Source organism: Hyaena hyaena, unplaced genomic scaffold (assembly GCF_003009895.1).
Source record: "Hyaena hyaena isolate Hyena2069 unplaced genomic scaffold, ASM300989v1 scaffold_586, whole genome shotgun sequence".
Classification (NCBI taxonomy): Eukaryota; Metazoa; Chordata; class Mammalia; order Carnivora; family Hyaenidae; genus Hyaena; species Hyaena hyaena.
Window position 1 is genome coordinate 729,256 of NW_024081218.1, and position 17,029 is coordinate 746,284.

A 17,029-nucleotide genomic window follows, 5' to 3' on the forward strand; every position below is an offset into this window, starting at 1 on the left:
TAATAGAGGAAGGGAGAATGCAAATATTTGGAGCATAGATTAAAGGAAACGTATTGTTATGTTAATTGTCAAGTGCCTGTGAGGTAATGAAATTGTCTTTGGAATGGATCACACCTGCTAATGATAGAAACTCAAATACTAAGAGAAAATGAGTTAGAAATAAGTTGAGAAATAAAAGTCATCTAAACCTTGAGGTCTAAGTCATACAACCAGGTGAAGGTAAGATGGAGAGAAAAAAAACAACGATGAAATAAAACCAACAAAGTAATGACATGAGTGTGGGGAAAAGTGGTCAACTGTATCACCGTCTTCTCCAGATTCTGAAAGGTGCTAATTTGTGTTAATCTTTGATTTCTGGGCTCCCTTTGGATTTGATGGGAAATTTTTGAGTGCAGAATTATAATTTTTCTTCAGTGATAAACCATCAAGCACAGTGCCACTCAAGGGCATCTTCTTTCATTATCTTAAAAGATATCCTCTTCTCAGGGAACTTCCTCAGAGAAATAATATAGTTGGATGGACTGAGAAGTCCTGAGACATAGAATACAGTTGTTAAGTGTTTCTATTCTCTGCTCTCTTTTATATGTAACTGTAGTTCAAACGGACAATCCATATTAAACAAACAAACAAAAAAAAGAAAACAAAACCCAGTATGCTATGATTATTAACTTACTTTTTGTTTAATGGAAAAAAAATCTCATCTGCTACTCCAAACAGATTTTAAAACTTCAAATGAATGAACCCAGATATCCTAACTTTGTAGTGCACATGTCATGAGGACTGTCTGGCATGATTTTTCAAGTGTCTACCAAATTCAGCTAGTCACTTAAAGAACTGTGAAATCTACAGCATATGTTGTACTCTGCCAATGCTATTAAGAGGGAGTAGAGAATGGATTCCTATAATTGAATCCTATGTTAACTTTTTCCTTCTAACAGGGAAGAAAAATACTACAAATCATATCAATCCTTTATTGCTCTGTTAAAAATCACCCCAAAATTTAGTAGTTTAAGACAACTATTTATTTTGTCTATAATTCTTCAATATGGCCATCTAGGCTGGACTGAGCCTGGGCAATTCTTCTCATCTGGTCTGGGCTGGGCATCCTTTGACTGTGTTTATATCTGTAGCCAGTGCTTCTGCGGCCATCAGAAGTATAGGCCAAGCTAGTATAGGAAGGCCTCACTCAGCTAAACAGATCCTCTCTGCTCCATGTGTTGTCTTTCTTTCCAGCAGGCTAACAGAATCATTCATATGGTGGTTTGGCACAGAAAGAGAAAGCGAGAATGAGAGAGAGAAAGGAAGCATGCATGACTTTCCGAGGCACAGGCTCACCACATATGCCACATTCTATTGGTCAAAGCAAATATGAAAGCCAAACCAGAATCAATAGGCAGGAAAATAGACTCCACTTACTGATGGACTGGGGCTACATTCAAATTTGAAGAGGCCTGCATAGAGGGAGGAGAATAATTATAGCCATTTTTGCAAACCATCTACCACACATGTTATTTCAATCTCAATTGTCTGCAGAGTAAGTTTGTGGCTTGACAATATCAGCAATGGTCTTAATTCTCATTCTGCTTTTGCAAGTATAAACCAAATTCAGGTTTAGTTGAAAAGATAATTGTACTATAAGTAGTGCAGCTATGTATTTTGTGAATTCTCGTGGACATAATATCCAAGTCAAATGATCTTTCCTAATGTTGATGTAAATATGGCAATCCACTGTTAACCATGGAGTACAGTTAGTAGAATCCTTAAAAAGAATTAGCCACAGTTGTAAAAATTGAGCTGGCCTTTAGTCTCTGCATGCCGTATGTATTCACAATCAATTTTGAAATACATGGTTTATTTTATTTACTATGATTTCATTTAGGAGTTTCTCAACATGAAATATAATGAATGTTAATTCAAGTTTAGGATGGGTGGCATCCTGTGCCCATTTATGAATATAACAAGGAACATTTGAAAGAGAGTCATCATTTCCATCATTAGTTTCCTAATTCACACACAAGGAAATGACTCATGAAGACCTTAGCTCCCTTTGTTTCCAATTTCATTTTCTTCAGTTTTCTTTTGCCTTAGCTGAATGGAAAAGATTTGTCAGTTAAGATGCTTCATCTCCTTCACTGATGCCGCAGGAGTTATTAATTAGGTTTCTGAGTTTGGCACTGCTCTTTCCTGGTCACCGTGATGTGTCATTGAAACAGACCCATTAAAATGAGTGATGTGTGTTGTAATTTCATTAGTGTCATCAATAATGTATTACACTTTCCTTTTAGTAGTCTCTTTGTGTTGTGTGTGGGTCAGGATGACTGTATGAATTACATTTATAAGATCCAAATTGTTACAGATGAGGGAAGATAGGCATGAGGGTGGAATTAATGTTATTTTAAACACGATAGCTATGAAAATGATTTCAATTAAATAATATTTTAATTAGGTCTGATGTCTCTACATGCCATACTGAGATACATGTTGTGTGTATGCAAATAAGATGGTGATTTATTGAATTAATAACACAGTCCATTCTCTCTATAAGGAAACTTTCTTACTTGGACTAAAGGAGGTGTATGTAAGAGTAAGAGTGATTCATTAAGGAACATAATTCCTTGTGGTTGTAAAGGGTAGACTTTGGACATGGAAACTCTTCAAGTGTATTTTCTAAGTTCCTTTCTATCCTATTTTCCTGCTAGAAATGTGCCTTTGACTGGCTATTTGCCAATTCCCAGTCTCTCCTAAGCTGAAAAATATAACCCATCATTAAGGAAGTGAAACATAGTTAAGTTCTCTGATATAGTATATATACTGTTGAAATCTTTTAACTCCATTTAACCGAGGTTCAGTTCTGGTAACATATATGGGAATACAAAGAGCTTTTGACTTAGAAGCTTCCATCAAAAGCATTGATCTAATTTTGAAATACTTCCAAAGGCAAGAATCATTTTCATATTAAAAACTGGTACAGTAATTTTGTTCCCCAGGGATGATCCTGGGGAACTTAGACTTAATGATTGAATATGTAAGAAAGTTCTTAGAACTAAGAAATATATGGAAATGTATGTGATGAAATGTAAAAACATTGCTGGGTTTTGATTTTTGTCTTCCATTAAAATATTAAAACTAAAATATTGTGACAGTGCTTTTTGAAAAAGGGCTCCAAATATGGAAATTTATTTTATGTAAGCAGGAAGCTAAATGGTACACATTTAGTACACAAAAGAAAAATAGAAAAAGATGAGCTACTTCTGGAAATCAGTAGGAGAAATTATTCTTCTCATGAAAATTTAAGGAAAGTATTTGTGTTATTCCTAATCTGTTTATAAGATAAAACAATCTACCAGGATTAAAAAAAAAAAGTCTATTATAATAAAGATCAACTAACTTCAGTTATATAAGTAGCTTCCCAAAATGAAAGTTTTAAATTATGATGAAAATATCCTGTTTACTTATCTTCAAGTAGAATCTCAGTGTCTGTAGTTTTATGTTGATTTGTATCCAATTTGGGTAGAAAAGGATATGAGTGTTTATCTTACATAATAGCTTACTACTTGAATCATGTAGCATATGGAAAATGTGTTTAGCTCCTTGTGGAATTTCACAAACCAAAAAGGGTCCATTTCTATTCACATGGCTTGTTTACAGTCATTATAAAAGTCTGTTACTGTGTTGCTTACTACTTAGGAAAAGCAACTGTTGGCATGCTACAGACTCCATTGCACTGGTGTTTAAGAAGTGTATGTATTGCTTTCCAGTTTAAAAAAGAAAACAGTAATTATATTTCTTCTGCGTTAGACCTAAACATTCTTTTAAGGATATGTTTTTATTCTTCTACATTATCACTCTTCTAGATATTTTAAGTAGTTACAGCTGAGGTTGTACATATATATATTAGCGACTGTGCTCATGCTTAAATGGATTGTCATTGAGGGATTAATCCTGTAACCTTTATGAGCATGTTTTATTAATATCTTATCATTAAATTTAATATTAATAGTATTTAACATTTAATAACCATAGAGCGTATATGTAGGAATGCATTTGGTGCCAGTGAGTTTTGAAAATGTGGAAAGGTCATTATACAGTACCAAAAGTATTAAACGCTCCCCATAATATATTAATTGCAGTCATTCAGCTAATTTATGAGGCAGTTCTGGATAACAAAGATTATATTTTTGTTTGTCAGCATGCTTAGCAATATGCCTTCCAAGAATGGAAGTATTTGGTATAGCTTTTGAAAATATCTACTACACTCTTAAATTCTGAAAACACATTTGCCATGAAATGATTTATAATTAAACAGAAAATTGATAAAGTGGGAGGAGAGAATTTAAAATTGTAAATATTGTGATAGATGATTAAATATTTGTAGTATTCTACTTTAGTAATTCTTATTGGTAAAGCAGTAGAGTTTGTGAGCTTGTGAGTTCGAGTCCCATGTTGGGCTCCTCTCTGAGCTCAGAGCCTGCTTAGGATTTTTTTTTTTCTCTCCCTCTCTGCTCCTCCCCCACTCACGCTCAAGTGCCTGCGCGCTCTCTCTCTCACTCTCTCTGTTTCTCTCTCTCTCAAAATAAGTAAATAAAATTTAAACAAAAAAATAGCATTTGAGAAAGAGTATCTAAAAATGCAAAAAGTAATTTTTGTAATAGGTTGTATCATGTAGGAGAATACATGTGGCTACCTGAAGCTGTTTTATCTCCATTTGGAAATTCCATGGTTGCACCAAAGTTTCTTTTATTTCCCTCCCTTTAATGATGTAAAACTAATAAAACTAATATTTAGGGAAATTGTCATTAGATATTTCCCTAATTCTGACTGTTTTTAAGTCATTTTAATATAATGAAAACTTTTATGAGTCAAAGCAGGTTTGTATGGATTCTGTATGTATGTACATGTAGAATTGCTTGCCTGATTATATTAGCATAGTTGAATGGTTTCTTCTGGCAATCTCTTTAATTTTATGAATGCTATGGGAATGGCAGAAGGGGAACCTCTATTTTAAAGAGCGTTCTAATTCTGGAAATAGATCCAAATTTTCCCCAGAGTACAGCTTGTGGCCAGAGAATTGCCCAGGACCTACAGGCCACTCCATCTGGAAGGTATTTGTTTTTCTTCCCAGATTCAGGGAATGTATGTTTCTTAATACAAATTTTATACCTGATTCAAGAGTATTTGGAACCTAGAAGTACCTTTCTCGCACTGCTCTATTTAATTCATACAATGTCAAGTTTACTCAGAGGCACAAAAATCAAGGATTTTGTATTGGATTACTAGGGATAGTTCTCCTTTTGAATGATCTGTTTTGAAAAATTCATTGAAATAAATAGACTCTTAAGCTTAAGGATCTTCTGCTCCACTGCCACCCAGGATGTAGTTATTGTCAACTTAAAATTTTCTACAAGGACAGAAATTTAAGCCAGTTTTATTCTTAAATAGTTAATGCTTAAAATGCAAATTAAACTAGATTGCTGTAACTGATACCAATTTTGTTGAGTGTCTACTAAGTTCCCATCACTGCACTAAACCTGATAAAAATTTAAGTATATTAAATCACCATGACTGAAGATCTCCTGTGTTCACAACAGTAAATTAGACCTGATTAAAACAACAACAACAGCGACATATTTCTCAACTCTGGTGTGTAAAGCAAGGCTATCATAGCATATCCTGGAAAGTATAAGGTACAGAGTCCCATAGCAGAGAAGAAAAGATACTGAAAAGATGGGGAGGTTTGTATTATCAGAGACCATTTGGATACACAAGGACAACAGATGACTTGCAGGGTCCTAGCGTGAACGATCAGGTAGATCAGGTCGTCCAGAGTGCAGGTGGGGAGTTCAGGAGACACTGAGGAAGAAGAACCTCGATGAGATAGGAACCAATAATCCAGAACTCTATATAAATGAAGGTTAGTGCTAGGAAAGTAGAAATTAATCAAATATGTACTGTAGCCCTCTCTTTATCTTCTCAAAATTAACTCTGACTGTGTCACTCACAGTAGTATCCCCTTTTGTGTGGACTAAGTGCTTCTCCAGACTTTATATTACAATATGATCATTTCAAAATCAGATTTTTCTTTCACTGGTTTCTTGTGCCTGCAAGAAAAGGTGTGATTTCCTGGGGCGCCTGGATGGCTCAGTCGGTTAAGGGTCCGATTTCGGCTCAGGTCATGATCTCACGGTTCGTGGGTTCGAGCCCCAAGTCAGGCTATGTGCTGACAGCTCAGAGCCTGGAGCCTGCTTCAGATTCTGTGTCTCCCTCTCACTCTCTCTGCTCCTCCACACTCACACTCTGTCTCTCTCTCTCAAAAATAAATAAACATTAAAAAAAAAAAAAAGTGTGATTTCCTTGGCCTGGTATGGAAGGGCCTCTAGGGTGGCCAGGGCTTGCTGTCCCAGCTTCTCTCCTAAAGCTGCCAACTCTGGTCTTGAACACTGGTCATACAGAAACACTGGCATTGATCCACTGAGCATACCAAGCTATCTTTCAAATGTGTACCTTTGTGTATGCCATCCTTCCTGCATAGGGTGCTGTCTCTGCTTTCCACCTTGTTTCCTTTCCTAAACCTTTGTAACTGTTGATTCAAGATGAAATTCAAATATTCTCTATTATGAACTTTTTTCTGAACTTTCTCCATGGTAATCCTTCGCCTTTTAGCACTACACCTTTTGTTTCTAGTCTAACAATTAGGCAACTATATTTTAATTATTTGTATCTGCCTCTCTTATTTGACAATGGAATTTCAGCTACTTTGGGCTGGAAATAAGTCAAATGATCTAATAATCCACAGTTTTCTGCCAAAATGCATCTCTTTCTATCTGTCAATGATAAAAGGGACCACTTCAGATTTGCCTAGGCCAAATTCTTCTAAGAAATTTGGATATGTTTCAGAGCAACATTGTATTATACACCCCATACTTATGAGAAGATAGTATTCTAAATATCAAATATACACAAAAGAAGAAAGAATAGTATAACACATCCCGTTATCCAATTTCAACAATAATAACTAATGGTTAATCTTATCCCCTCTATACTGTCTGTGGCTCTAGAATCCTTTTCTCTCCCAAATATTTCTAAGCAAAATCCTAGACATGATAACCTTTCATTTGTAAGTACTACTATATCTATTTCTAGAAAATTAGGACACTTTTTGAAAACACACTGATGATATCATCATCACACCTAAAATATTAACAATCCCTTAATGTTAACAAATTTTCAATTAGTATTCAATTTTGCACCGCTTCTTATTTTTTAAACAGTTTGGGTAAAAACCTGGGGGAGTCTATACTTTATGAATGGTTGATAGGTTTCTTTTGGTCTAAAGCAATATTCTCAATCCAGGGACAGTTTGCCCTGTAAGGGACAATTGTGGCAGCCCAGAGACATTTTCAGTTTTCACAGCTGCCATGGACTAAATGTTTATATCCTCCCCAAATATAGAAGTTAAAACCTTAACCCCAGTGTGATGGTGTTTGTAGGTGGGGCTTTTGGAATCTAATTACGTTAGATTAATTCATGCAGGTGGGGCCTTCCTGATGGGGCAAGTGCCCTTATAAAAAGAGGAGAAGACACGGGGTGTCTCTGTGTGTGCAGGCACTAAGGAAGGCCAGGTGAGAATATAAACACGAAGAGGACCCCAGCCAAGAACTCAACCATGCTGGCATCTTGGTCTCAGACTTCCAGCCCCAAAATCATGATAGATACATAAACTTTTGTTATTCAAGCCACTCAGTATATGGTAATCCATTGCAGCAGCCCGAACTGATTGAAGCAAGTGAAAGACAGGGCTGCTGGTATCTAGTGGGCAGAGACCGGGCATACTGCTAAACATCCTGCCATGCACAGGACAGCTGCACAATAAAGAATGATCCAGCCCCAGATGTCAGTGGCGCAGGGATGAGAAACCTTAGTCCATAGGTTTTTCCTTCACCTATTTTGTATTGCAGTTTACTTATTGAAAAAACTGGATCATTTGTCCTACAGAGTTCTCCACCATTTATATTTGCTAACGACACATTGTCATGTCATTTAATGTATTTCTCTGTCTCTTGTATTTATTACCAATTAGATTTAGAAGCTTCATCAGATTCAGATTTACTTTTTTAAAGCAAAACTACTTTATTCTGTTTCATAGATAGTACTGTATGCTTCCATGAGGGGGCTATATAATGTCTAATTATCTCTCATCACTATGGGAAACTTGATGATCAACATCTATATCCATTAATTCATTAGAGGTTGAAAAATGACAATATTATATTTTTATAATTTCTTCACTTACTGCAAATATTGCTGTTTCTTGGCAACTTTTATTATGATGTTTGATATGAAAATAGCATTGTGCATAAAGCATTGACACATCCTGTATTTCTTTTTAGAAATATCCTGTACCACCTCGATGAGAAGACAAGCCAGTTTTCAATTCTCCTGGCAGCTTGGGAGCACTGCAAGTCACTTGCATCAAATGAGACCATTCAGGAAGCCCTGTCAGAGGTGTTGAACAGCATTAATTCAGCTCAGGTTTACTTCAAAGCAGGACTTGATGTGTTCGAGAGTGGCGTAGTTGGAAAGAACTGAGAAAACTCTCAGCATTTTAAAAAGTTTGTTTACAATTCCTCAAGCAAAAGCTCTAATCTAACCAGATTTTCTGACATTGAAGACTCCCCCCGAATGACTTTTTAAACAAGTCCAAAGCTATTATTACATTGTATTTTTAAATGTACATATAAAAGAGCATTTTGCACATTTAATATTTTCTTATTTCTACATCTCTGAATATGTAAAATCAAGTTATTGAAATAATACTTAAGATTTATCTATTAAAAAGAAATCTGCTGTATTTTTATATATATAAAATATTTGGGGGGCAAGGTTCCAAGAAGTTCTGGACAATCTTCACTTCTAGGGATAAAACATATAGGAACAGAAGTTATTCCCTATGTTACAGCTATTAATGACCTAGTTTCTGTAATAGAAATGGAGACTTGATATGGTTTCAGATTAACTTCACTAATAAGTATTCAATATAAAGAATTCAAGTATTCCGACTGAATGATTGGTCAACCAAAACCACTTTGAATGTTTCTATTTTATGAAATGAAGTGCCTGTTCGTAATACAACTAGATGTAGTAATACACTGGTTATGAAATTGTATTTTTTAAGTATTAATGAAAAAAAGAGCCATAAACATTCCAGGGAAAATCTCGTAGTAGCTGCACAGAGCAATTTAAATGCAAATTTTTGCCTAACAACTTAGAAGATGACTAGCTTTGAAACCCCTAATTTGCCTCAGTTGATTTTGTAAAAATTACAGGAGTGACATATGTCTTATGAGGGAGAAAATATTTCTTATTTCTCCCTCTCTCGGTTCTGTAGGAAGCACTGAAACCTAGCTACTCTGAAATGAAAGCATTTTGCATTGCTCTTCCTTCCTGTATCTCTTCTGAAACTCCTTCCTGTAAGGCAGTTTTAACAGAATACCATGTAATTTTCACAGGAGAGTAGCAAAGTTTCTCTTTGAAAACCCAAACTATCTTAAAAAAACATCAAATTGCTATTTCTGCCACTGACACAAAGGACTTACAATGAAAGAAATAGTTGTTTGATCAATGAAAAACTTCTGAATTCTGTAAAGAAACTTTTGATATTTTTCCTTCTTTATCCTTTATCGTGACTAAGACGCAAATGTAGAAAATATTCATGCTTCTAATTTTATGCAGAAAATACAGTGTTACTACAAGAGGGTGTCTTTCCCACACTTCGATCTTCTCTCATGAGGAAAATGAAGCTTTTCATATTGACATTGTCATGGAATGGCCCTAGCATCCACTATTGCCCAGAAGCCTAAAATTCTTTCTATTGGGTGACAGTTTAAAGTGTGAGCTTATCTTTAGAAATGTTCTTCCGGTATTGAATAAAGCAATGCCTCTTAGGAAACATATTTTCAGCATATTTTATGTGAACTGTCTCTACCTAGCACAACACTCAAACACACGTCCCATTTAGATACACCACGAAACAACATTCCAGACAATGCTTGTATGTCTAAGTCTCCAGTGTTTGTGGATAAGCATAAACCTACCCTTTGTTTAAAGGAAAACTACAGTTGAGGGAAAAGAATTAATCAGTATTGATTAATTGATTTATAGGGGTCAGCTGTTCCTATCATAAGTAATGTGTATAAGCTCAAAGCAAAGAGGAGAATTGATGTAATTAGCTAGATAATTCAAGCAGAAATCCATTTTCATATGAATTGCCTATGTGTGCATATTTTTAAATGACAAATGAAACTACCTTACAATGTTTTTTAACAAAATCGATGTACTTGCTTGAAAATATTGTCCATGTTGAAGAGTATCTACAGCCAAAGGCTCAGGACCAGCCTCCCATGAGCCTCAGCCTCAGAGCCCTCTCTTGCTCCACAGAAATCAGCAACAGAACAGAGGTGAAAAAACACTGACAGACATGTATGGGGTCAAATAAGAGAGTGCTTTATACCAAAGGACTTTCAACATTTAACCAACCTTCAGTGTGTTCATTCCAGTTCTTCATTTGGAGGTGAAGTTACTTTAAAACAAACAACATTCTGGAGTTGGAGCTGAGTTTAAAACGAACAAAAACAATTGTTAGTTTCATAGTTTATCATTTAAAACTAAATCCTGAGTAAACTCCCTCCCTGAGTCTGTAAAACTGTTGAGAGCACAAAATACATGTTTGTACATTTTAGCTTAGAGATTGATTGTGTACCTAGGTAAACCACATTGCATAGATAAAGGTCTCAATATTAGTATTCTCCTTTCTAAATTATGTGGTATTTGCTATTTGAAAAAAATAATAAACTATGTACTAATGTGTTTTCATTAGTCTATTTAAGAGATAATGTGAAGAAAGTAATTATAATTAAAACAGATGTCCACTAATTCTATAGATGCTGCTTCAGGTCTTTGATTGCAACAAACCTCTGAATTATAACATCACTGCTATGGTGTTCCTCTAAATTTATTATATCATTTTCATTTTTTCCCCTAACAAATCCAAGTAAATAAAATCCTCTGCAAGTTAATACCAAGTGTTTTTGTGAATTGATAATAGGTTTAAATTGTTGCTGAGATATCTGGGTGCCTTCATACATAGATTTCCACCAGGGCATAATGAGTCACAAATGGTTATTCTCCCAAGAAAATGTGGCAGATGTTCGCCACTGAAATTTAGGTTCAGGAAGGGTTCACATGAGCTACTGTCCTTTGTGGAAAAGGAGAGAGTCTGGGAGCAAAAGAGAGCCTAAGAGACCTTCTGGTCTAAGCCCTAGGAAGTTCCGTTCAGCCAGGGAAGGCATCATCACTCCCATCAGATGAGTAAGTGAAGCCAAAGTGATTCAGCAATGTGGATATAGTCACATATTTAGTTAGTAGCAAAAACACTACACTATAAAAAAGCACTGGAATTTAAGCTGCTCTGCTTTCTCATGTGGTATATCCAGCTCGTTCCCTGAGATACTAGGGTTATAAAAGATCTTTTCCAGTATGTTCTATGTTACTAGCCATTCTACCAGATGCTATATGGGTTGGAATCACTGCTTTTAATTAAGAACTAGTCATTCTCTGACTATACATGATGAACAAAACTGTCCAAGGGAATCCAGGAAAGGGACACTAGGACTGGGTACTTGGGGGAAGTGGTGAGAGTCTCTACATGACACCAGAAGTCAGAAAGTAAAATGCCTTTATGAGAGGACATTTCAGCTCTTTACTAAATCAGCAGTCTAAATCAGTGTTTCTCAAAATGTGGATTTGGGGAAGTGAGGCTTAGGAATATTCATCTTGAGCAAGATCGCCCAGGTAATACTTATGTACACTGAAGTTTAAGAATTTCTAATCTACATCAGTCCCGGGTCCTAAGAAAATGTTACTTGGTAATATATCTAAATAAAATAAGGAGTCACAATAACAGAAGGGACCTAAAGCTTTGCTATTAATGGCATCATTAAGAACAAAGGGAGACAGAGAGAAACCATTGTATCTCTCAAAAAAGGATGCCGACACAGCTGAAGTCTGTGCCTACTACATGTCAGGCAGTATTATAGACTTTTTAACATCTGTGTTTCTTCTAATTGAACCGCTACAATAACCCATTTTAAAAATGAAGAAATTTAGTTGAGCGACTTGTCCAAAATTCTACATCTGAAAAAAACGGCTGAGGTGTCTCCTACGGGCCCTCTGAAATGGAGTCCTGTGTTCTTCAGGCTGAGTTCTGCAGAAAAGATCACAAGAATCTTTTGGTTTATAGAAAATGATGTAGCTGAGACTTTTAATGTATTTCTGTACAACTGAGCAGACTGTGTAGCCTGCCACTTTACTGGCTTAATTAAAGAGTTTGAAGAAACAAATGACACACTTCCTTATAATGTTTGCCCACCCTATCAATGGTGGGCACATATAGATCAATTAGAAGGTGTCTGTAAGAGCATTAAAAATGAGGGTACCATTATAAAATATCATGGAAACTGGGTGTAACATAGTAAAAATGATAAGAAGCCACATATTTCACAATTTCCTCCTCAAAATGCCTGTATAATATCACTGAAAAAAAAAAAGAGTGGGTGCTGGGATTTACAACCACAGTTTTATATCATCCGTAAAGACTCAGAAAAACCAGTCAACTTTTAAAAATAAATATATAGGGCATACAGTAGGTTTCCCCCACTGAAAAAATAGGTGCACAAAAGGAAAATAAACGATTTGTTACCATCTGCCTAATAATGAATCCACAACTTTGCCTCAAATGAAAAACTATAATTATTTGCACAATAAATTGGTAGACCTAGCCAACAGTGTTCTCAAGAGACATACTGTGGAATGTGTAATTAATTACTCCAAAAATTAAGCTTTCTCTGAGGGTAGCACATTGTCATCTCATTGGCTTAATAGACTATTTAAATATGCCTTGGCCATATATTCCCCTAGCAGAAAAGAATGATTTCAAACTGCCAACCCATGAGTTGAACGAGAGGAAAATGGACCCACGTATTCCAATAAATATATCAGCAGCGTAACTGTTCCATCACAAGAGCATGGATGTAACCCAAAGGAGAACTAAACAATGTGATATTTGAGGAAGGAAATAGTCTGTCTAGCTGCTAGTGAATCTGTATTTCTTGTGTATGTTTAAAAACCTCAGAATCTGCTATTCTGAAAGATTGTTAAAACCTTCACAGAATTCTGAGCACCTCATCAAGTACAAATACTTTTCAGTTAAGTGAGTTTGTTTTATGCAATTCAGAATTACAAGTGACAAGAATTTGAAAGGACAGTTGCAAAAGAAATCTTCAAATGTAGCTTCTTCTGGTTATCACCATATCCGCTCAATTTTCTGTTTTCTCTTTCTAGATATACTCTAGCAATGGGATTAGATTTTTTTCCCCGGAGAAGGTAATTTTAGGATCTATTTGTCTCAATATATATTTATCTCTTAATCAGCCAGAGTTTTATTTCCATAATACCTTTCAATTATCCTTTGAAGATATACACTGAAGTGCCTTTAGCATATGCGGGACTGCCAAGAATCTTGAGACCTTGCTTATTATGAGACGACATATTTCTTAAAGACATTTATAATCTCATATTCAGATTGTGTCTAGATTTACAAAGCAAAGGATTACATTGAGGCACTCTCAGAAAGCATTTAAGAAAAAGGGGTTGCTTCAAGTTTAGTATGTTTCTCATTATTTTATGTTTGGACTATATAGTTAAATAATTTTCTGTGACCAGAATAGTAATTTTGAGGTTTTTGGCCAAAATCCAATCATGGAAGCCAAAGAAATGCATGACTACTCTAATTTCTTAAGCAGGATTCTGTCGAGAATTAACTCAGGACCAGCTGATTCAGTGCCCACATCTAGACAGAGCTTTAATGAGGATAGACAGAGCCTAACAGTGTTCTGTCTACTTCCTTTGATGTTGTAAGCCAATAAGCACGGAGGTAGCTTTTCTCAGAAGGAAACAGATTTTATTTCCCAGGGGCTAATTAATATGCACCACCTCAGTCCCCAGAGGACTGCACAGGTGCCTGTACTATGCCATATGTCATGTGCTAGATTCCAGCAAGCTCAAGAGATTAATATACGATCATTATTATGAATTATTATGTTGCATTGAAGTTAATGTCGGTCTTTTGTTCTAATTAAAGTACAAACTTGGCATCTGAATAGAAGCTTAGCTAGAGAAGAGAAGTGGAGTTAGAGTCTCTGTTTTAATGAGCTACATATATTTTTCAATCAAAATGTGTAATTATTTAATTCTCTGGTCTGTTCAGTAAGTCTATAATTCTTTCCTTAAAGAATCTTCATTCAATATGTTACTACACAGATGACAACTACTTGGAGTGTGTTTTGTCTTTTGAAATTCTTAGCCATTGTCAAATCAGGCTTTCATTATATATGCAGTAATGTTTTATTTATATTAATAATTATTATTTGTTTATCTTTATGTCAAGCTGCTGCATATGGACTACCTTACTCTGAGAGTCAGAACAAAATGTGGTTACTCTACAAAGACAGTTTTATCATATCTGTTTAAAACAAAACAAACACACAAACAAGCAAACAAAATTCTTTACTATACCATTGCAAATTGTCTGCAGGAAGCAAAATGCCCAGGTGGTTAAGTGTAGCTCATATAATTATATTCCAAAGATGTTATAAATAATTCCATTTAGAAGCTCAGATAGGGCTCTATTAGGTGATTCAGTGTTTACATTTCACACAGAAAGGTTTAATGGCAAATATATCCCATACATTTTAACTTGCTACTTGGAGAATATGAATATATTGTATTCAAAAAAGAAAATAGATTTCTAGGACACTCTGAAGGACTAGTTTGTTTTTATAGACCTCTAGAAAAATCAGCACATCATTTTGATACTAATTTCATACTATGTATTTAAAATGTTAATATATACCATTCATTTTTAATCATGTCTTCAGTGTAGCAATATTTAGATATATAAAATGTTATAATAAATAATTTTTCTCAACTGTATAACAGTAAAAAAATACGGCCATTAAGAATGATGATAGGCAGGGGAAGATTTATAAATTAACTTAGGATAAATTTGGAGGACTACCTTTCCAATTAAATTTGCTTTGATTAAAAACAAATATCTGTCGAGAGGTATCCCCATTACTAAATTGCACTAAACTATTATAGTGTTAAATATTGTTCAAAATAATTTGACTGTCATCTGTGATTTGGAAATCGTTTTCTTCATAGAAAAAAAGATTCATTGTCATAGTCTTTCCTATGATTGATTTTTAATGACATTGACTTAAAGACACATATCTGTGTTTTTTGAAGTACTGTATGGAATTGAATGTCTATTTTCTATAATGTGTAGATGCTCACAAGGAATTTAGTGCTTTTTATATTTAGCCCAAGTGTGATCTCAATTTATTTGACAACTTTTTAATGGATTACTCTCATGACTCGATATGTAGCTTACTTAGAAACGTATATTGTGGTCTGGAGTGACAAAAAAAATTGGTTGGAATACCACATCCATTAAGAATATGAGGGAATGTTTTATATTTTGGTCACTTAAATATTTGTATATCATTGGAAACATAGTACTATGAAGTAAAAGTATCTTTCAAGAAATACGTTGTGATTCAGAAATGCAATGAGAATGTGCAGTGAAATGGTAATGTTTAAAATACCCACTTAAAAAATATTAAATACAGGTGAGAAAACCATTGATCTATTGTGTTTTATTATGGCAAGATATATAGTATTTTAAATATGCAAAATGGATGCTATTGATTAGCATTATTATTAATGGATTACCCTTCGTATAATGCATATCACAGCCAAAGAGGAAAAAACTTTGCTCAGAGAGCATTCTATAAGTTTTCATCATGTTCGTTTTTGCCTTCCATTCTTTTTCAAACATGCAGTTCTCATACTGGGCCATTTAGGCTTGCAGGTTGTGACAAGTTTTAACATCAAGTATCGGTATTTCTATCAGCTCCTGTGCTAAAGAGTTTTGTTTCCTCAAATTAGCTCAAAAGAATGCTGTCAGTTATTTTTCACACAAAAAGTGTTCTGTATTCACATAACATAGCAGATTTCACTCATTTATTCACTCAGCAAATGTTTATAAAGAGCCTATTCTAGGCCAAGCACTGTATTAAGTGCTAGAGGTATAATGATGATTAACACAATATAATAATGATATTAGCACAGTTAGCAGCTTCTAGGACTGCACAGGATGTAACACTTCAGTTTAAGTGATGACAAGACTAGATACAGAAGTATCCATAGATAGTGTAGGTCATTGCAAGGGTATTGACAGAGCAGAGCTAGCCTAACGGTACTGTGTGTTCAAGATACATGCCTGTCTCAGTGGGCTTTTGTTAAGGCTCCTTAGGACTAAGGAAGAGTGTTTTTTTTCTCCAATATCTTTGCTACACAACAGTTAGTATTTATTGGGGTTTACCACTCACATCAGGCACATACACACATGCACGCGTGCACACATATACACACACACACACATATAGATAAAAATTCAAAAAACACAGTCTGCCGAATAATATATTCTTCTACCCACAAAGTAAAATTAAAGTATACAAAATTCTATGTTATTCATGGGTATGTACGTATGTATTCAAAGTATGAAAATACAGACTAAAAAATTAAATACCTAATTTAATTCATGGTAGTAGGTGGGAAACGATTATTAAGTAGAGGGGTATAGAGTACAGCTTTGTTTCTTTTTTTTACACACAAAAAAACTTAAGTAATACAATAAAATAGCAAAGTGGTAGATTAAATTATTTTTCTTACTGCTCGTCAGTTTGGATGGTGGATCTATGTGTTTGTTATGAACTTCTTACTGGCTTTCTGGATTAAAAATAAAATCCTCAATGTCACATAAACTCCCAATAGATAGTCTGATCCTGGAGCCCATGCTTATAACTACTAACCTAACTTGCCTTTCTAAATGGCATGATTTTATAAGCACAGT

At 34.9% G+C, this 17,029-nt stretch overlaps 1 protein-coding gene across 1 annotated transcript in view; it reads left to right on the top strand.

The window, feature by feature from the left end:
* The window catches only part of NAALADL2 (N-acetylated alpha-linked acidic dipeptidase like 2), a 665,926-nt gene extending 650,174 nt beyond the window's left edge, over nucleotides 1–15,752 (top strand). The window contains exon 13 of the mRNA XM_039256707.1: nucleotides 8,388–15,752. Within this exon, the coding sequence (XP_039112638.1) occupies nucleotides 8,388–8,586 (199 nt within the window). The 3' untranslated portion in view covers nucleotides 8,587–15,752. The remainder of the gene's footprint in view (nucleotides 1–8,387) is intronic.
* Nucleotides 15,753–17,029: the final 1,277 nt, after the last annotated feature.